Source organism: Aspergillus caelatus, assembly GCF_009193585.1.
Source record: "Aspergillus caelatus strain CBS 763.97 unplaced genomic scaffold BDV27scaffold_269, whole genome shotgun sequence".
Taxonomy (NCBI): Eukaryota; Fungi; Ascomycota; class Eurotiomycetes; order Eurotiales; family Aspergillaceae; genus Aspergillus; species Aspergillus caelatus.
Window position 1 is genome coordinate 27,656 of NW_022475532.1, and position 19,454 is coordinate 47,109.

Genomic DNA, 19,454 nt, shown 5'->3' on the forward strand with positions numbered 1-19,454 from the left:
TTAACCTCACGATTAACTAGGGCACAGGAGTTGGTCCATGGAATGTTTGTTTAAGCGCTGTGAAGTCAAAGTCCATCAGCCCAATATCAACTTTGTATATACTCGCTGCTCGATTTTAGCCATTTGCATCGAGTCAGAAGCGAACAGATTTTGGTTTTTTCTTAGAACTCACGCTCTCCGACGACGAGTTTCTCCGCACATCGAACAGAGACACCAACACCCACGAGAACGAAGTGATACAAGGACGAATGACGATGTACGCCATAACAATGTTTGCCGCATATGTGGGTCGCTCTTGCCATATCATCTTCCCATAGATCCGGTGGCAGAGAAAAGTATTCACTCACGCACAAGGGTCATGGAACATAACGAGTGCATGACTAGCTTAGCAAATATGGATATAAGTGCAAGGGAGCAGGCGCCTAGTATGGATATAGAACGACGTTAAGCTGAATAGCCGAATACTCAGGCGATTTGACCATAAGTGTGGGAAAGCTCCGACGGTGGAACTTCCTTTAGCTAGGCCTTGTAGGTCGGTGTCCGATTTTCGTGTTTTCTTCTCAAAGAATGGATAGTTTTCGAGACACATATTCAGGATGGCTCTTTTAGTGTGTCTCCATCAAGATGATAGCCCAGAGATCTGATTAAGCGTAAAGTGAACATCTGTCTATCAGAGGTCATCAACAGTCCAAGAGGGGGTCATTACCAGAGAAGTGACTTCCTGAGAGATATCAACAACAACTTGAACTCGACATATCATCTTTTTCTCAGCAGTTGTCACATGCTCATTTATTTGAGCAGTTGCAGGAAACATCAACCACTGGAAAGTTCTGCGTGTCATTCTACTATGCTGTGGATCTACATACAACCGTTGATGCCTAGGGACGCCTGAAGGGGTCTTGAGGCGGCAAGACAGAGAGCCTTGGAGGTACGCTTTTTAGGCGTTTCCAGAGCCATGCCTTGCTAATGTGCGCAACGATCATCAACAGGCTAGAATCAGGACTGAAGCTAGTGAAACTTAACATTAGCAATGAAGATCAGTGGAATAGCTGCCTGTTGCTTACCTCCAGAACTCATCCTCTCGTGTATTGCCCGGGTGATGTCAGTCTCACAGTTGAACTCTCGGTGTAACATTTACGGGTCCATTCCCGGACCTGTCCTCGATGCATCCCTGAATGTTATGTTGCTTCGTTCGCTCTTGCATGGAACATCGTGGCAGATCTTAGGAAATCTCATAGGGAAAGCATGTTGTACGTTTAAGGAAGTGATTAGTCCTCAGCGCTGAGGCTTTTGAGAAACAACCCAACTACATTAGTCGAAAAAGGGGGGTGAAGAAAACAGGAGAGAGGGAGGGTGGAAAAGGAAAGAAAAGCGGCGAGTGAAAGCAATTCACACCGGCGAGCCCTCTTGCCATCGCAGGAAGGGGGGTTTTAAAAGATTATAAACCCGAACTAGGTTATAATTCGGCCGAATGTTTGAACAAATGGGTCCTGTTCAGCAGCTGCCCCAGTGGTTGTGCGTTGGGAAAGTCCTTTGATTGGCGAGGAATTATGTTCCGAAGGCATTGGATCAATTTATTGAACTTGGAATTGATTTCCCTCCAAAAGCGGAGCAATAGTTTTTCCTCAGGTGACCCTCCCTAAGACTTACCGACTAACCTACTACTACTAGTACCTACGGTCGCTATCGTTCTGACTACCTTCAGGTACACTTGACCCCGACCCCGTATGCTGTCTCGGAGGCAAACTGCATGCAAATCAAGTGCCCGCCTTGCGCATCTTTCCGGGTTGCTGGACGCAGGAGGTTACTAGAAGAGCAATGCTTTCCTCAGCCTTGCAGGGCAGCCAGCGAGCGTGTGAAACCCGTTCCTCACCTCTCTAAACAAACACCCTGGTTTTGTGCGACGGAATGGAGTCGAATGCGAGAAAGGGGGGGACTAAAGCCAATACGTCAGGCTGGCATTTGCTTGAACTAATCTGCATTAACCATGTCACTCCCAGATTTCCTCCCTGTCCTACTTGCCAGCCCCTGGCCATCAGCGCTTTAGCAACGAGTAACCGGGAGAAGTCCAGCTTCGGAATTATCTACCCATCTTGCTACAAGAGAGTCTCGTCAGTCGGTCGTCCACCAGAAGCTCCCTAAACAATTGATGGTAGGGGTGTACGTCGTCGGTCGCTGGCAGCTTACGAAATCCCCTATAACCTCTCTCTGTCATCCTCATCCGGAACTCCTCACAATCGACAGAGTACTCAATATCGATTGTTGAGCAATGTGAAGATTGGACCTGCATGTCGTGTAATATGCAAATCATTCGAAATAAATCGAGGCGCTCTCGAAAGGAGATAGGACTGGTGGAACGGTGGCTGGCAATCTAAACATGACACACCAACTCGCGTCATCAATCCGTTGTGCTGTCCGGAATGAAGATCAGCGGATTAAACTTCCGAGACGAGTCTCCCGTGGAGTACCGCTAGCATTCATGCCTATGTACGGAGTACGTACCGGATGATCCCTTTTTCCGGTCCTCATCTGCAATATGAATCATGATCGGAATACATATTTGATTGTGTGTATATTGAAAGAAAAACACGATATTCAAGCACGAGCTGGAGAAATCTCTATCTTTCCCAATGGGGACTAGCCTAACATGGAAGGATTTAATGTCCAGTAGGTTCCACCTCTCGAGAGAAGCACGGCCCATTCAGGTTCTCCATATATGCTTGTCCCCAGTTTTCCGGCGTGAAACGGTCCACAACCTCTTTGGACCCAGCCTATACTCCGTAGATTGATCACACGTCAGAGTGAACTAGAAATGACCAAAAGTAGGGACGCTCACTAAAGTGCAAAGCTGTCATTTCCATTCCAATCCCGGCCCTCCAGCGAATAGCCATTATACCGGTGCCGAACATAATGATGGCTCTAACGAGCTTTCTGCTCGGCTGCTAGCAATGGAGTTTGAGTTCGACAAACTAGAGGAGGGTACGAGGTTTCTATTATCCTGCTGATGTGCATGTTCTGGAATCTGGTTTTCACCCTTCCTCCCGGAATCTCAACAGCAAGGACAGATCCGTACGGTAGTCATTTTCTCGTCCCATTTACGCCAATGACCCCCAGAGATGCCATAATGGCTCCAAGGGTAGAATAAAGAGTGCCATCAAAGAAGAGCTTTTGTTCTAAAGTCTCCATTGTTGCCGATCTCTCTGCCTTAAGCCACAAGGCTCTCGGTAACGTCCCCTAAGAGAGCTCCGATTCCGACCCGTCGCATCTCGCTATTTTAAAATTTCGCACCGTACCCTTACTCTTAAGCGATCTTGTCAACAATCTCAATGACGATGCTGTCGTAGAATTCCTTTGGTGGTCGAATTTCTGGGGCGGCAGAGGTGGAATAGACAATATCATGGATGGATCGCATGGATACTAGGTTTCGAACCAACTGCAAGACTTCTTTGGGTTGGCATATACTTCCGCCAGAAACAAGTTGAGCTAGATCATCTTAGCGGAAACATTCTTTATGTGAGGATATCTCAACCAGCATACCGCGCACAAATCGACACGCCTGAGTTCAGGTGGGTGTTCTCACATCTGTCTACTGTCCGACGCGAGTAGGCCTCACACAGCTGGATAAAGCGATCACAGAAATGTTCATTCTGAAGGAGAGTTTCATTCTCTGGATATTCCATGACGATAACAGGCGCTCCAAAAGAAGCCGAACGGGTACCAGGAGGGAACATCCCCGAAACAATATGCTGCAAGGATTCTAAAGCTTTCGGAAAAGGGCGATAAGCGGAAGCGCATAGTACGAGGATTATTTAGGACAACAGGGAGGAGTTTCAGCTGGTCAGCGTAAAGCTGCTGAAGTTGTTGGCCCAATACTAGCATTTGCGCTCGATCGTTGTCCGTGGGCTCGCCATTAAGTCTAATTTCGAGCCACCTGGAAAGCTTGAGAGTTAGACTACATAGGGCTAGAATGTATCTATAAGAAGGGGAACTATAGATTTGAACCTAACTCTTGCGTCAATGTGGGGAGGATCTGCCAACTCTGAAACAAATTTCCCCACAGTCGGAATAAATTCTCCGGATCACTGCCTGAGTGTTTATTGTTTATCGTTTATGGTACACAAGTGAAAGCCTTCTCCCGAACGATAGGCTAGGAAAGGTGCTTGGACATCAGATTAAGTGCACTTCCAGCCTTAAAGTACTCAATCTGCTCCTGGGTGAATGAATGATAAACCTCCACCTGCCATGGCTCACTAGATGATTCCGTGGGAGTTACCAAGAGTGTGAGCGGTTGACCAGGAGCCAGGGCGGCCAGACCCTTAATACTGACAAGATCCGAAGAGCAAATGCGGTCATAGTCCGCGTCATCGGCGAACGTCAGTGGCAACATGCCTTGCTTCTTCAGGTTGGCCTCATGAATACGTGCAAAGCTCTTAGCGATGATAGCAACGCCTCCAAGATACCGAGGCTGGAGAGCGGCGTGTTCACGGGAAGATCCCTCCCCGTAGTTATGGTCGGCAATCACCACCCAAGGGCGACCTTTGGCTTGGTAGTCCCGGGCTGTGTCGGGCACGCCGCCGTCTTCACCTGTCAGGCGATTGCGGATCTGATTGACCTGCTCGGTGTCCGCGTTGACTGCCCCGATCAAGGTGTTGTTGGCGATGTTCTCGAGGTGGCCCCGAAAACGGAACCAGGGGCCGGCAGGGGTGATGTGGTCGGTGGTGCACTTGCCCCTGGTTTTGATGAGAATGAGACAATCCTCAAAATCATTCCCGGACCAAGGCTTGAATGGGGCGAGCTTCTGCAGACGTTGAGAGAAGGGAGAAATCTGAACTTGTATATGACTGCGGTCACCTGTAGGAGGGGCTAGGTATGCAGAATCTGAATCTTCGTATCCCCGACTGGGGTGTGATTGACTAACAGGAGGTGTAAAGCGAAATTCCTCTCCGGAAGGAGTAGTCAGACTGTCCACATTGGGATTGAAAGAAAGATCATCGGAGAATATCTTGCCCATGACAACTTCGGGAGAGGAAAGGAATACGTGGGTTGCTGGGTTAGAATCTAGACGACCGGAAAAGTTACGATTGTATGAGGTGATGATGGAGTTGGGCGTCCCCTTTGAGCGCTTGTCAGGATGTGATCATTGCAGTATACGGAGCGTAATCAGGGCAAGATATACTTACTTTTGGCATGTCAGTACGGTCCCAGGAGCCACAGCAAGGACCACAGGCGTTGGCCAGCATCGTTGCCCCAACTTTTTCGAGGACATCAACAATCCCAGCGTTTTCGAGTGTCCGCCGAGTCTGCAAGCTGCCGGGAGACACCAGTAGAGGCACTTTTGGTTTGAGACCAGCATCAAATGCTTGTTGAGCAACACTAGCGGCGCGTGTCATATCTTCGAATGAGGAGTTGGTACAGGATCCGATCAGACCAGCCGTGAGCTTTGGCCACTCATTCGCCTTCACAGCCGACTGAAACTTGGACAGTGGAGTAGCAAGATCTGGGGTGAAGGGTCCATTGATCTGCGGTTCCAAGGATGACAAGTCAATCTCAATGACGCGATCGTACTCTGCCTCATGGTCAGCGCGCAGCTCATGGGAGACCGACTCGACCGCTTGAGCCATGCCCGGCCTGTGGTTTGCACAAAGATATGCTGCCATCTGAGGGGAGTAAGGGAAGATGGACGTGGTAGCACCAGTCTCGGCCCCCATATTACAAATTGTGGCCATTCCAGTCGCCGAGAGTCCCTTTGTGCCTGGCCCAAAGTATTCGACAATGGATCCGGTTCCTCCCTTGACAGATATAAGACTGGCGAGCTTATTGATTACATCTTTGGGAGATGCCCATTTAGTAAGTTCTCCGGTCAATCTAACGCCGAGAACACGAGGTGCTGTTAGCTCCAACGGTAGACCAGCCATGACGTCCACTGCATCGGCGCCACCAACTCCGATCGCAATCATACCCATACCCCCAGCATTTGGGGTATGAGAATCAGTTCCAACCATCATGCCACCGGGAAACGCATAATTTTCAAGCACAATCTGATGAATGATTCCAGCACCAGGCTTCCAGAAGCCCATATTATATCTTTGACAGGCACTTTCCATGAAGTCGTACACCTCTTGGTGGGCCTCGAGAGCCCGGGGAAGATCCTCGGTCTCGCCATCCCGACTAACAATCAGATGGTCACAATGTACCGTTGTTGGAACCGCTGTAGATTCAAGTCCTGCAGACATGAATTGGATGAGAGCCATTTGGGCAGTAGCATCTTGGCAGGCGATTCGTAAGGGTCGCAATTTCAGCTGTGTTTCCCCCCGTACTATATTCTCATCGTTTGAGGCGTCATCCAGATGGGCATAGAGAACCTTTTCAGCGTAGGTCAAAGGTCGATCCAAACTATAATGAGCTGTGATTAATATGCATTCGAATCTCGAGCACTGATTTGAGCGGACACAATTTGGAAGAATAGCACCTACCGGCGGCGGATCTCGTTGACTTTGCGCGTAAACTTTTGCAAGTCAACATGCCGAGGTTGCTCAAATCGACTTAAAGATGCTGTATTAGGTGAAGCTTCTGAGGCAAACCACCTACGAATCTGCGACTTTGACCTCAGCCAATGCCTCGGGCTATGTTGTGAGGAAATCCTGGGCCGCATTGCTAAAGAGACCATCTCGCTCGCCTTTCTTTCAAAAAAGAGGGAGCCTTAAATTACCCCACAGAGCATAGAGAAGATCTCGCGAATTTAACTAAGGCTATATTTTAATGTGTTTAGTTATTGTCGAGCTCTCATTAGCTAGTAAGTTCGCAGTTGCCATCATTCTCGGATGCATCCGTCGCGAGTATAGAGTCGGGTACTTCCGACCCCAAAGTTCCCCACGCCATGCCTAAGAACAATTACCCGGATCCACATTCATCAAAATAAACGAGAAAGGGATGGTTTGCTCTATTCTTTTCTCGGCAATCGACTCCTCTACTTGGTATGGATACCCTATCCATCGCTTAACTCTGAGAGCTAACAGGCACCAGGCAATTCCCGGCGGGAGCCGGCCTTTCGGTCTACAAGGAGGGAGTACGCGGGTTCAAGGCCCAACTATACTTAACCAGTGTACTATGAACTTCTTCCTAATGATATGAGAGTGGGATTATGGACAATGGAATAGTTCTATTGTTTACTCATGCTCACTATTGCAGTATCATTTGTACCTGGTAGTACCTAAAACAATGATGTTATTTCGCATAATAAGTTATTAGTAACATCTTCGATACAAAGAAGAACGCAACAGGTCATTATATCACTAATAGGCATTTCACCTATAGAACCGAGCTGGATTATCTCTCATCAGCTTTTCCCAGACCTGTTCGTTACCCACCCAGTCCCTCAAACTTCGTAGAACTCCAAGATTATCAATTGAACGAAACCCTTCCTTTACATTGATATCCGAATTCTTCAAGCGAGCCGCACCGTCTCCCGTATGTGGCCAGTCACTACCCCAGACCAACTGATCCGGGACGTCATGCGCCAGTGACTCGATAATGGGTTTCATATCACTGTAAGTAGAGACAGAGTCCCTTGAACAACGATACAAGCCGGATATCTTGACTATCACACGCCCTTGCTTCGCTAGGGAGGTAAGAGATGAAAAGCCAGGCTGCGATAAGGGTGATTCTTGGAATTCTGGTGGCAACTTCGACCGGCCCAGTGCTCCTCCCACGTGGTCCGCGATGACGGGGGCCGGCAAATCGAGGATATAATCATATAGAGCTAGGTACTGTCATTAACAAATAGGCTCAAATACAATCCACGAGCATTAAAAACCTACCATCCCATACCCAGACCGGAACACAAAGCTGAACCATCCAGCCCGGAAGATGTTGAATGCGTCGGGTAGCTTTGTGTAGCATATCCGCCAGCTTAGTTAGGTCGACTTCATGGCCGTCCGCTCGGAAATTCAAGCGTATTCCTCGTGCACCGAGTTGATGCATCTCCTCCAAGGCGTGGTCGGTCACACTATCCAGATCAATTACCACAATAGCACGCGCATTGATATTGCGGCTTTGTAAGTCTCGTAAGCATTGTAGCAATACTGTGCAATCGGTCTTGTAAGGTGATGGCTGCACAAGGATCAGATTCCCAACTTGAGCGTCTTGTGTTAGGCGTTCATTAAAAGCAATTAGCCTTGATAAAGGAGCATCTTCCGGTGTGTATGCTCGACCCGGGGCATATGGACCCAGACTAGGATCAAAGATGTGGACATGAGTATCGAAAGCGCCCGCTGGTAAGAAAGGTGTTCTAAGATTGTCAGATCCTGTTCCTTACTTCCTTTGATATTCCTTAATACTACTTACTTTGTCTGGAAGTCTTTCCCAGGTTTAAAGCTGTGCGCTGGATCTTTCGTCTGTACTATGGAGGATACGATGCCCATCGTGCTTCGGGTAATCTGATACATCTTGATTGATCTACTAGCCCGAGGCAGCATCTGCATTGAATGCTGGTCAAGGTATACAAGAGTCAAGAATCAACATAAACACCGAGCAAATATGCAGCATCATCCATAGTAACATAATACCTCGGGCGTCACATGGTCCACTTCTCCAGACCGGTCGGACTTCCCGACAATTGCGGCCATACATCGGATGCTTCCGATCCTTTTCTCTTCTCTCCAACACATTAAGACACAGAACTAGCAACGCTGGTAGGGTTTTAATTTGTCTATAAGTCTGTCCAATCGCAGGTAGAAGAACGATTTAAGCCGAAAATAGCTGATTTCGAAACAGACAGAGGATCATATATACAGGGTTTCTTCTCAGCTGTGTTCGGGTTTTGCCTTTAACCAGATTACTTGAACGCCATTGTGTCTCCACAACATACCAAGCGGACAATGGATGTGCAAAGTCCATTACCAAAGAGCCATGTTGCTCTTCCTTTAGAAGAGGCGGGCGAGAGAAAGAGAAAGATTCCTCTCCGAAACTTAGGGGTTGGGGCCTTGATGAATATCTTTCAGGGCAAGTGATATCTGTTTAATGTATTATGAGTTGGTATTCTAACAGCGATTATAGTTACAACTCTTGGTCAACCGATGGAGGTTCTAAAAACACATGTGAGTTTCCTCTGATATAGTGGGTTGCATGTAATATTCGCGGAGGCACAAACTAGAGCCAAATGGTTAATACCCCACTGAACACTTTAGCTCGCTGCCAACAGACATGACACATTAAGGACTGCAGTACAGAAGACATGGCTCCGCGGGGGACCGCTTGCCTTTTATCAAGGCCTGATACCTTGGGTAAGATATAGAAATCTAACCACAGGCTTGGCTAGGCATGCTAACAGGAGAAACTGGTCCACAGGCTTGGCTGGAAGCTTCTACCAAAGGGGCAATACTCATCATCACATCTACTGAGATTGAGTACCATGCTAAGATGAAGCTTGGTGCTTCACCCGCTGTCTGTGGTGCCCTAGGTGGAATCGGGGGCGGAGTTGCACAAGCCTACCTGACCATGGGAATGACCACTTGCATGAAGACTGTAGAAGTGACACGGACAAAGATGTCGGTAAGTGGTGCTAAGGTGCCGGGGACCTTTGAGATATTCTTCAAAATCATTCGCGAACAGGGAATTCGAGGGGTGAATAAGGGGGTAAACGCCGTTGCATTACGCCAGATCACCGGCTGGTCATCGCGGATTGGAATTGCACGATTTGCAGAGGAACGGATTCGTTGGATGAGCGGGAAAGGAAAAGAAGAAAAACTTGGTTTTGGTGAGAAGATCCTAGCCTCCACGATTGGAGGTGCTTTGAGTTGTTGGAATCAGCCGTTCGAGGTTAGTTGGCACGTATCCCATGTTGTTCGAGCGTGACATGCTGAGAAACATGAACAGGTCCTTCGAGTGGAAATGCAGTCAATGAACGAGGAACCCGGCCGAACGGCTCGTCCAACAATGATGTCTACTCTAAAGAAGATTCTTCGCACTTCAGGAGTCCAGGGTCTCTTCCGAGGTGTTGTGCCACGAATCGGTGTTGCTGGCTGGGCTACCATCTGCATGGTTGGGCTTGGAGATATGGTGAAGGAGTTTGCAAACCGATACTAGACTTGAAAGTTTCTTAACAAGTACAAGATTATAATCAAATCTCCGGTATATTCACACCCAGCATATAATAAATCAAAATGAGACGCGCCAAATCTGGAACAATTGTAGCCATCATCATTTAGTTAAGTGGGATTGGGGGAAGAAGAGAAAGGAGGCAGACTACTGTGATCGTGGCTACGATGTACTGCTACGTAGGAGAGCTACCGGGTATAGGAGAACCCTGTAGATCCACTAAAAAGGGCTGCCTGACCCAACATATATATAAAGACCGTAGCTACCCCCCCAGACCTACAGAAGGTCGGCAATTCTCTACCTCTCATAGCATACCGCTACTTGCAATCTCACTACGTTAGACTCAAAAAATGCAAAAAAAAAAAAAAAAACTGCAGAATGGATTGGGTCATAACTTCTGACCTCCATGTTCTTATTTGTGCATAACTGGTAATTCGTCTGGTATTTAACTCAATCCACTGGATACTAAAGCTACACCACCAAATAAATCATTGACCATATTTAAAACATACAACTATATCTAGCTATAACCTATACGCGTTCGATGTACCTGGTACTCTGCTTCTCGCTGCAATTCGACATTAGCAATATGCAAAAACCTAACTCGAGTTGGAGACCTACTCTTCATTATCCTCCTCACCATTCTGTCTCTCAGGAGTCAACAGCTGACCCAATCGGTAGAGAGGTCGCTCAAAGATCTTGTTTATTTCCTCGAGGCTTAGGCGGCTAGTCTCGGGAACCAGGAAGAAGGTGTATACGAACGCAACAATACAGAACCCGGCGAACAACACGAACGCACCCCATGTGTGTAGGCCAGTCAGTAGAGAAGGTGTTGCCTTTGTGATGGCGAAGTAGAAAAGCCAATGGAAACATTGAGACAGAGCACCCCCAAAGGAGCGAATCCGGCTAGGCCACAACTCGGCACCAAAGAGATAAGGCAGCGTGTATAGTCCAATTGCCCATCCCAAGGCATGAATGTATATGAAGGCAATGGCCGCATCTGAAGCTCCTTTGGGCATAGTTGAAGGCTCTTTAGTAAAGAAATTCAGATATCCAGCCAAATAAGAGTGGCAAACGATCTGGATGGTAATACCGGTCATGAGAGACTTGCGCCGACCCAGCACATCAACGAAGCATAGCGAGGCAGCCACGCAGAATATGAGCTTTGTGATTGCATAGAGACCCGTAGTGTAGACCTTGACTCCAGATCCTTTGATACCTATCATTCCGAAGATCGAAGGAAGATAGTTTGTTACCGAATTCGCTCCCGACATCTGTGCGAGGATATATGCCACAAGGGAGAGCTGCACGCGGCGTAAATTGCTGCGAATGAAAAACGTTTCCTTGACTACCTTCAGGGAGCTGGTTGGCCCAAGAGAAGTGTCCTCTTCTTCTACTTGCCGCACCATTTCATTATATTCAGTATCCACGTTAGGGTGGTTTGCGGGTTGACCTCGAAGACGTAGCAGGCTAGCAAGGGCGCTTTGCCGTTTATTGCTCAGAATGATCCAACGCGGGGACTCGATGGCAAAGAAGGAGAGAATGATACTGATTGACGGAGCAAAGGTCTGGGTAAACCAGGGAACTTGATACTGAAGGTTTTTTGCCGATGATATGTGTATGGAGCAGCCATACACAGTGAAAACACCCAACGCCTGCCCAGAAAGCATGCAGACATTGAATAACAGAGTCATGAGACCTCTCATGGCCTTGGGTGCCACCTCTGCAATTGTCATAGGGCCTACCACAGTCAATGACCCGATTCCCAAGCCGGCAATTAAGCGGCTGGCGTAGAGGACCCCGACATTGCCATAGGAAAAGCAGGATATCAAGGAGCCGATGATGTATACCAACTGGTAAAGTCGCATCGACCACCTGCGATCAATGCGGTCATTCAGTAAGAAGGAGAGCAAAGCACCGGTGCCTACTCCAAGATTGACGAACGAGACTATATTAGAAATTGCGTTGTTGTCCAAATTATACATGCGCTCGAAAGACTCGAGCTGTGTGATAGCAGATGCCGATCCTTCGTCCCAACCTATGAATAAACGAGCGGTCAGGTCCAGACGAATTATAATCGGTGAGGTCTTCAGTCAGACAACATACCCTTCGCACAGCCACAGAGGGCAAATGAGACAACCACAACAGCGAGGTTATGATTATATATCTCCCGTAGAGAGTCACGAATAGCATGAATATACTTCGCAAGTGAGGTAGTGGAACGAGTCATTGTTGTAGATGTTTGCCGTACACGAGGACAAAGAAGTAAGGGCAAACTATCCGCCCAGGGCCTCGCACGTACTTGGTGTTGCAGAGCAGGGCATCAGGCTGAGAGTGATTGCACCTTTATATTACTGATCTGAGGTGCCGAGACCCCGCAACGTGGTATAGCCCTAGATGTCAAATTCCCCAGATTCTGCTGCAACTGGGGAAACGAAACCATCCGAAGAGAAAAGTTTATTTGTAGATGAATCTGGTATTGGCCGTATATAATAAAGCAAAGCTTGGGCTGAGTAACTACGCAGAGGCATTGAAATGCGAGGGGAATAACTGGCATGATCCTAGTGTTGGTAGCAATGCTTGGCTCCTATCATATCCAATAATACCCCTGGTATATCCCCTGTAAACATAATCTATCTTGCAGGTGGCCCGTCTCAATGGGATCTACTCTATAGGGCAAAAAATGGTTCACTTCCATATAGGGTTGAGATCATCTGACTCTGTATCGGATCTATCCGAACTCGATCGACATCCACAGCCGACCAAAGGTTATCTTATATGAAACTTCAATTCTGACCGACAAAGGCATTGAAGATAGTCTCATTGAATACTTCATACCTTTTTAGATTGTATTTGTCATTTCTTCTTCCGCACCTTGACACTATCCTGATCGGGATGTTATCACGCGCAACACCCTTTCCACAGCGCCTCTCAGGGCATCTGTCTATCTCAGGGTTTTCATCCAGACGATGGATTTCTCATTCTCATAATCTATGCCAGCGACAAACTGAGCAATTACGAATAAAGAAACAGCGCTCTCTTCCTGCAGCTTACTATCGAGGAGGCACCTCGAGGGCGGTCTTCTTCCAACAGGAAGATCTACCTCGTGACAGAAAGTCTTGGGATCCTATTTTTCTGGATGTGATTGGCAGTCCCGACCCTTACGGTCGTCAGCTTGATGGGCTTGGTGGAGGCATCTCTAGTCTCTCCAAAATTTGCATCGTCAGCAAGTCACAACATCCAGAAGCTGATGTCGACTACACTTTCGTTTCCCTGGGAGTCAAAACGCCAGATGTTGATTACTCAAGCAACTGTGGGAACATGATCAGTGCAGTTGGTCCCTTTGCTGTTGATTCTAAGCTTGTTCAGGTGTCTTCCGACGCGTCTGAGGCATCAGTACGGATCCATAACACTAACACGGGCAAAGTCATTCGTGCGACGTTTCCAGTTGTTGATGGTGAGGCTGCCTCAAGCGGTACGTTCGCCATCGATGGCGTTGCAAGCACAGCAGCACGCATTAAACTCGATTTCTTGAGCCCAGCTGGGTCTCGAACCGGGAAACTACTTCCCACGGGAAATGTAGTTGATACATTCGACGGGGTAGCAGCAACATGCATTGATGTCGCCAACCCTTGTACCTTTGTCCGGGCCAGTGACCTCGGCGTGGATGGGAATCTGACCCCTGACGAGATAGAAGCGCATCTAGACTTACTAGTACGTTTGGATTCAATCCGTCGTCAAGCAGGAGTGAAGATGGGCCTAGCATCAACACCAGAGGCTGTTCCTGGGAGCGTACCCAAAATCTGTCTAGTGTCAACGCCGGCCGAAAATGGGCGAGGGATCCAACAAAAACAGACTGCCAGTGACGTGGATGTTCTCGCCCGGTCAATCTCCGTCGGGCAACCTCACAAGGCGGTTCCAATCACTGTGGCTCTGGCTCTGGCGTCTGCCGCTCGAGTCCAGGGGAGTACCGTGGCAGATGTGGCTAGCAAACAACCCGTGGATCAGGCGGGTATCACCATCGGACATGCCAGTGGCAACCTACTGGTTGGAGCAAATTTTGATCCTAATGGAGCACTTTCGGCTGCTACCGTTTTCCGGACAGCCCGTCGTCTCTTTGAAGGACGCATATTTTGGAAGGATGGGTCGTTGTAAACATACTGAAATGCATGAGTCTACTGGATATTTAGACAACATATAGACAAGCAAAAGCATCCTTGATTTACATACTAAGAGTCCAGTTGCATATGTATTGGCACCTGCAGCATGAGTATTGTCCAAAGATTAAGTATTCTCATATTCTTATGTAGGCAAAGTAATGATTGGTAAATGTTCCAAACGTGGTTGGCTCTGAGAATTGGGGGAGTTTCCATTGGGATCACGTGCCATGGATCCAAATGTAAACGGTCGATTAGCCCCGTTGCATTTTCTCTCAGGCACAGAATGTGGAGAAGGCGCTGAGCACCGAAAATATGCCCAATAAGGTGATGATTCTCAGGGGGGAAATATGAACTCCCGACGATCTATGGAAACTCCATCTTCCAGCCCAAATCCTCGGCGACATCGTCGTGGACTCACTCGGAGCGCTGCCGCCTGTGAGCGCTGTCGACGGCGAAAACAAAAAGTAAGCCCTTTCTTTCGTCTTGCTGAACCGTATCTCTCAAGTTCGGCTGATGACCGTACCCCCAGTGTGATGGTAAAACTCCAACATGCGGGCCGTGCGCAGGGGCCGGTGCGACATGTGTACCTTCAGAAAGACTCTTGATCCGACAAAGCGATGCCGATTGTAGATGTCAGTCACTTCGTGAACAGTTAGTATCCTTGGAGCGTCACCATAAAGCTCTAGCCCAACAGCACGAGGAGTTATTAGCACAGAAGGATAAGGACCATCTGCATGATGGTGCCAACCCTCAAGCCTTGGATGGCCTCGCGTTGGCCAATTCTTCATCAGATTACCACGATACCATAGAGACCTCTGAACCTGTTGTGCCTCAGGGTCTAGACCTACAGCGTAACGCCAATTGTTCTTACTCTGGCCGCATTCTCCGACCAACCTTCTCTAAGAGTACTAATATTGAGGGCATGAATATGAGCACATTAAGTTGCGCCTGGAATCTTTGGGGGGATGATTCAGTGCCAACAGAATCGCCTGCTCCTTTGAGTCTTCTCAATGATGCCGCCTATCTAGAGCTTGTGAATATCTTCTTTGAACGCCGTTGGCCTTACCTCCCAGTACTCCATCGGCCCACATTTGAAGCCAAATATCTTGCCCCTTTCATGACTAATATTGGGGTCGATCCAATATCCAATTTCTTCGTATATATGGTCTTGGCGATTGCGGCGACGGAGAAGTCTTGGGTCGAGCAAGAAAACCGATTGATCTATCGAGAATTCTTTGGTCGGGCCGTGCAAGAGTTACATTACGTTATGCGCATCGATGATTTTGAATGCGCGCAATGCCTGTTGCTTCTTTGCATGTATGGCCACAATGAACCACAGGCAGTGAATTTATGGTACACGTCAGGACTTGCCCTCCGTTTGGCAACTGGGATCGATTTGCATCGCCGCGAGAGTCTTTTGGGTCTAGACTTGTTCCGCACGGAGATGTCCAAGCGGGTGTTCTGGTGCGCGTATGTCATGGATTGCAGCATTGCGGTCAATATGGGACGACCGCTGGGCATTCAAGACACAGATATATCTACCCCTTTGCCTCTCCAGCTATCCGATGATCAGTTGCGTGATGCAGTTGAGCCTCCCGATCCAGAATCCGTGACAATTCCCAAGGTCACAGATACCTCGACATTTATTCACATCATAAAACTACGCAGAATGAATGCCGAGATCTACAAGGCCTTTCATCCCGCCGTACGTAGCTCATCGGCGCGCGATGGGGTAGACACCCTGCGATCATATTATTATTCTGAATTGAACATGTGGCTCGTCACTGCCCCAAGATACCCTCATACCCACTCCACTTTCCAATCCCTTGAATGGTACCATATTGCTTTCAATCATGCAATCATGTCCTTATATCGTCCATCTCGTACCGCGCCAATTCTCTCAGCGGATGACCTCCACATCTGCACCGAAGCAGCCATTGGCCTCATCAGCTCCTATAGCTCACTCTATGCGCGGAACAAGATAAAGTACACATTTGTGGCCATTCACTCTCTTTTCTTGGCTGCGTTGACCATGCTCTACGCCCTTCGAGCATCACCGGCTCTTCGGCAAGATCTGACAAAACCTGTGATCAGTACGAACATCTCCACCTTTCTGACCCTCTTTCGCGGCATCTCAAACGGCCGTGCAGTAGGAGAGAAGTGTTCTTCCATCATCGAGCGACTGGGGACCGCAATCTTAACTTTATTCGACGACACTGAGCAACCAATCTCTGCCGTGGATGATGAGTTCCAATCGTGGTTTGGGTTGCAGACGAACATATTTTCCCCGCAGGATCAAGATGCGATATTCAGAGACCCTGTGGGCACGTCTCCGCATTTACCTGATGTCAGGGTAGATTTACCGTGGACTGACTTGTTCATTGAAGGGCTCGATATGGGCGCCGTGGGCGCCTGGAATTTCTTCTAGCGGGCAGCATTTTATGTGATCATTCAACTGTTTAATTTTGGGATTGAGAAACCAGGGGTTGTGGCGCGCTAATTTGATTGAATTGTAAATAATTCCAGGTGACAGTATATGTGTAAATAAACATACATACAACAGACATTAATTGAGCGTCATAATTGCCAGGGTAGGGTTTGAAGGCTCCGGAGTGGACCGAGACTACGTTCGGCGAAAGGAAAAGAATGCCGACAACCGACGGTCGATGCACCCGAAAATACTAGTAAACTCCGACCAACGTCTTTTGCCAACAGCTCAAGTGGATAGATGGGTTAGGGTCAGTGCTTATCCTTCAATTCATTGCAGCCAATTCCATGCGATGAACCGCAGAAGACAGAGCAGATCCACCGATCCGGCCAGTAGTAGCCCGTCCAAACGAAGGAAGATTGTTGCGTACGTGACCCGCTACCCTGGATTTTGGTTCAACTGGCGATCGAAACTAATCTTTACCTTTAATTCAACTGCAGTTGTCAACGCTGTCATGACCATAAAATCAAGTGCTCTGGAGACCAGCCGTGCTCCAAATGTCGGCAGGTTGGGTGTGCGGACAAATGCCAGTACACACCAAGGGATCGACAGGTCAAAGTGAGCGAGAGGTATGACTTACCACCTGGCACCTCGGAGATGACACGACATCATTGGGCACCAGAGCTTACATGCCAAGTTATTTGAATTTTCTTCAAGCGGAAAATCAACGCTTGAAAGAACAGTCGGCTTCCTCGGCCAACGCGACCGAAGCGGACTATGATGCCGAGCCAGAACCGGTGCCACCAGCAGACGCGCCGGATGAGAGCAATACCAGTGTGCGCAATCCCTTGATCGGCGACCGTGCCTGGTTTCATCGCTATGATCCATCTGCGCCTCCACTTTTCGTAGGGGAGGCGGCCTGTACAGCGTTTGCTACTCGCTTTCGCCGGTTTCTGACGGGAAACAATGCCTTGCCTCATATTCCTCGGACACAGTATGTCAAGGAAGAGCAGATCGCAGAAGCCAATGCTACCAATGTTCAATGGCCCAGTTTTCAGCAGGCTCGGTTGCTGGTAAAGATAGCATTACGTCAGGTTGGCTCTATCTATCATTTAGTTCTTCGCAAGTCAACGTTGGAGAAGCTCGAGGAGATATACCGAACAGGCGACTTTGACTGCACTGTCAATCAATGCAAGTTCTTTGCTCTTTTCGCGTTCGGAGAAGCTTACTCGATGAGAGCTGAACCCTCATCGGGGTCCAGAGTGCCAGGGACTTCATATTTTGCGCGCGCCTTGAGCTTAGGGCAAGTTTTACCTGAAAGAACAAGCATCACGCACCTAGAGACTCTCTTGCTGCTGGTAAGTACCCTTTTTCCTTTGTAAGTGCGAACTCGGCTAAGAAGCCAGTCCCTGTTCTCTTACTACCTTAACCGACGTCATTCGGCCTTGGTATTGATCGGAACCGCCTTGCGGCTGGGGCTGTCGATTGGGTTGAACCACAATATTCCTGAATCGCAGCTAATCGACCCCGTGGAGCGTCAACACCGTATCCGGATATGGTGGACGATATACATCTTTGATCGCATGTGGGGGTCTAAAATGGGGCATCCTTCGCAGATCCCCGACGATGACATCCACTTGGACATGCCCTCCAACGTCAGTCCGGCACAGCTGCACGAGGAGCAATTCACAGATACGGAATATCTGACAGCTAATGTTAAACTGGCCCGAATCGTGGGCGAAACTATTGCAAAGCTATACAGTCGACGAAAATATAGCGAGACATTTCTACAAAGAGTACAGAAACTACTAAAGGCGTTGAAAAACTGGGTGGAAACGCTACCGGAACATCTTCGACTTGACGACGACGATCCGGGAACCTACATGAAACATATCAGCTCTTTACATCTTTCTTTCAATCAGGTATGTTCTTTTCTTACCCATTCTGGAGGTTCACATCACCACCCTCTTTTAACCAGCAAAGAAACAGTGTGTCATATTGACCACCCGTCCAACGCTCCTCCACCTTCTCATGAAACTCAACGAAACCAACCACGAAAGTATCTCTCAACCCGTCCTGACCCTCGGCGAGGCCTGTATCCACGCTGCCCGCCACTCGCACTCCCTCATCCTGACAAAATGGATCAACGGCTCCCTCCCGGTATTCGGCTATTTCCATGCGCACTATCTCTTCTCCTCGGCGCTCGTACTCGCGATGTCCAGCTTCCTCCCAATCGGCAGTCCCTCCGACCTGGGGGCATTCGAATCCGGTCTAGAAGTGCTCCGATCCATGAGCGAGAACGGGAACCTGGCAGCATCAGAGTTCTACCACAACTTAGAACAGGTGAAGCAGTGTCTCGACCTACGTAAATCAAAAGAACCTAAATCAAACCCAGCCACCGGCCAACCAAATCCCACCGCATCAGGTCCGGGCTCAGCGGTACCTCCATCTACGCTACCCCAAACAACGCCAGCAGCCACCCCAGCTACGACCGTCCCTGTTCCCTCCCTACTCACAACAGCGGAGGCCCAGCTGATCAGCAATAACCCGGGGTATAGCCATGCTCAAAGTAGTAACACCACTATACCCCCAGGCAACCTAACGTTCCCAACGACAGCAGGCGGAATCACAACTGCAATGGCGTTCCTCGAACCAACTATGCAGGACTTCCTGGCTCAATCGGACTTCGACCTGGGATTGTTACATCCAGTCGATACATTCATGAACGATGAGAATCTGTACACATGCCATGGGTTGTGAAAAAAAAAAAA

At 48.5% G+C, this 19,454-nt stretch overlaps 8 protein-coding genes across 8 annotated transcripts; 5 read left to right on the forward strand and 3 right to left on the reverse strand.

The window, feature by feature from the left end:
• The first annotated feature begins 935 nt into the window (after positions 1-935).
• BDV27DRAFT_55415 (uncharacterized protein) lies at positions 936-1,384 on the forward strand. Its single transcript, XM_032076918.1, has one exon. The coding sequence runs from the start codon at positions 1,031-1,033 to the stop codon at positions 1,283-1,285; it is 255 nt and encodes an 84-aa protein (XP_031922428.1). The 5' UTR covers positions 936-1,030; the 3' UTR covers positions 1,286-1,384.
• A 2,153-nt stretch (positions 1,385-3,537) lies between these two features.
• On the reverse strand, positions 3,538-3,888 carry BDV27DRAFT_136332 (uncharacterized protein). Its single transcript, XM_032068737.1, has one exon. It carries the CDS (start codon positions 3,877-3,879, stop codon positions 3,661-3,663), a length of 219 nt encoding a protein of 72 aa, XP_031922429.1. The 5' UTR covers positions 3,880-3,888; the 3' UTR covers positions 3,538-3,660.
• A 135-nt stretch (positions 3,889-4,023) lies between these two features.
• Positions 4,024-6,522, reverse strand: BDV27DRAFT_168602 (aconitase family-domain-containing protein; the record flags this gene model as incomplete). Its single annotated transcript, XM_032074813.1, has 3 exons — positions 4,024-5,113; positions 5,181-6,316; positions 6,474-6,522. 3 exons carry the CDS (start codon positions 6,520-6,522, stop codon positions 4,148-4,150), a joined length of 2,151 nt encoding a protein of 716 aa, XP_031922430.1. The 3' UTR covers positions 4,024-4,147.
• Positions 6,523-8,876: 2,354 nt separating this feature from the next.
• Positions 8,877-10,083, forward strand: BDV27DRAFT_149663 (mitochondrial carrier; the record flags this gene model as incomplete). Its single annotated transcript, XM_032071095.1, has 5 exons — positions 8,877-9,000; positions 9,055-9,095; positions 9,186-9,281; positions 9,346-9,816; positions 9,874-10,083. 5 exons carry the CDS (start codon positions 8,877-8,879, stop codon positions 10,081-10,083), a joined length of 942 nt encoding a protein of 313 aa, XP_031922431.1.
• Positions 10,084-10,626: 543 nt separating this feature from the next.
• BDV27DRAFT_162723 (general substrate transporter) lies at positions 10,627-12,325 on the reverse strand (the record flags this gene model as incomplete). The annotated part of the gene is made up of 3 exons (XM_032073428.1): positions 10,627-10,663; positions 10,717-12,133; positions 12,202-12,325. The coding sequence occupies 3 exons, from the start codon at positions 12,323-12,325 to the stop codon at positions 10,627-10,629; spliced, it is 1,578 nt and encodes a 525-aa protein (XP_031922432.1).
• Positions 12,326-12,990: 665 nt separating this feature from the next.
• On the forward strand, positions 12,991-14,250 carry BDV27DRAFT_162724 (2-methylaconitate cis-trans isomerase PrpF family protein; the record flags this gene model as incomplete). Its single annotated transcript, XM_032073429.1, has 1 exon — positions 12,991-14,250. The coding sequence occupies one exon, from the start codon at positions 12,991-12,993 to the stop codon at positions 14,248-14,250; it is 1,260 nt and encodes a 419-aa protein (XP_031922433.1).
• Positions 14,251-14,620: 370 nt separating this feature from the next.
• On the forward strand, positions 14,621-16,683 carry BDV27DRAFT_149664 (transcription factor domain-containing protein; the record flags this gene model as incomplete). Its single annotated transcript, XM_032071096.1, has 2 exons — positions 14,621-14,719; positions 14,785-16,683. The coding sequence occupies 2 exons, from the start codon at positions 14,621-14,623 to the stop codon at positions 16,681-16,683; spliced, it is 1,998 nt and encodes a 665-aa protein (XP_031922434.1).
• A 222-nt stretch (positions 16,684-16,905) lies between these two features.
• BDV27DRAFT_136338 (transcription factor domain-containing protein) lies at positions 16,906-19,447 on the forward strand. The gene is made up of 5 exons (XM_032068738.1): positions 16,906-17,109; positions 17,184-17,312; positions 17,381-18,041; positions 18,090-18,605; positions 18,673-19,447. The coding sequence occupies exons 1-5, from the start codon at positions 16,922-16,924 to the stop codon at positions 19,441-19,443; spliced, it is 2,265 nt and encodes a 754-aa protein (XP_031922435.1). The 5' UTR covers positions 16,906-16,921; the 3' UTR covers positions 19,444-19,447.
• The last annotated feature ends 7 nt before the right edge of the window (positions 19,448-19,454 follow it).

Coding starts and splice junctions, on each gene's coding strand:
- BDV27DRAFT_136332 (XM_032068737.1), bottom strand. CDS start 3,879: ATGCTAGTATTGGGCCAACAACTTCAGCAGCTTTACGCTGACCAGCTG.
- BDV27DRAFT_136338 (XM_032068738.1), top strand. CDS start 16,922: ATGCACCCGAAAATACTAGTAAACTCCGACCAACGTCTTTTGCCAACA. Junction 17,313..17,380: donor CAGGTCAAAGTGAGCGAGAG/GTATGACTTACC, acceptor TTACATGCCAAG/TTATTTGAATTTTCTTCAAG. Junction 18,042..18,089: donor TAGAGACTCTCTTGCTGCTG/GTAAGTACCCTT, acceptor CTAAGAAGCCAG/TCCCTGTTCTCTTACTACCT.
- BDV27DRAFT_55415 (XM_032076918.1), top strand. CDS start 1,031: ATGAAGATCAGTGGAATAGCTGCCTGTTGCTTACCTCCAGAACTCATC.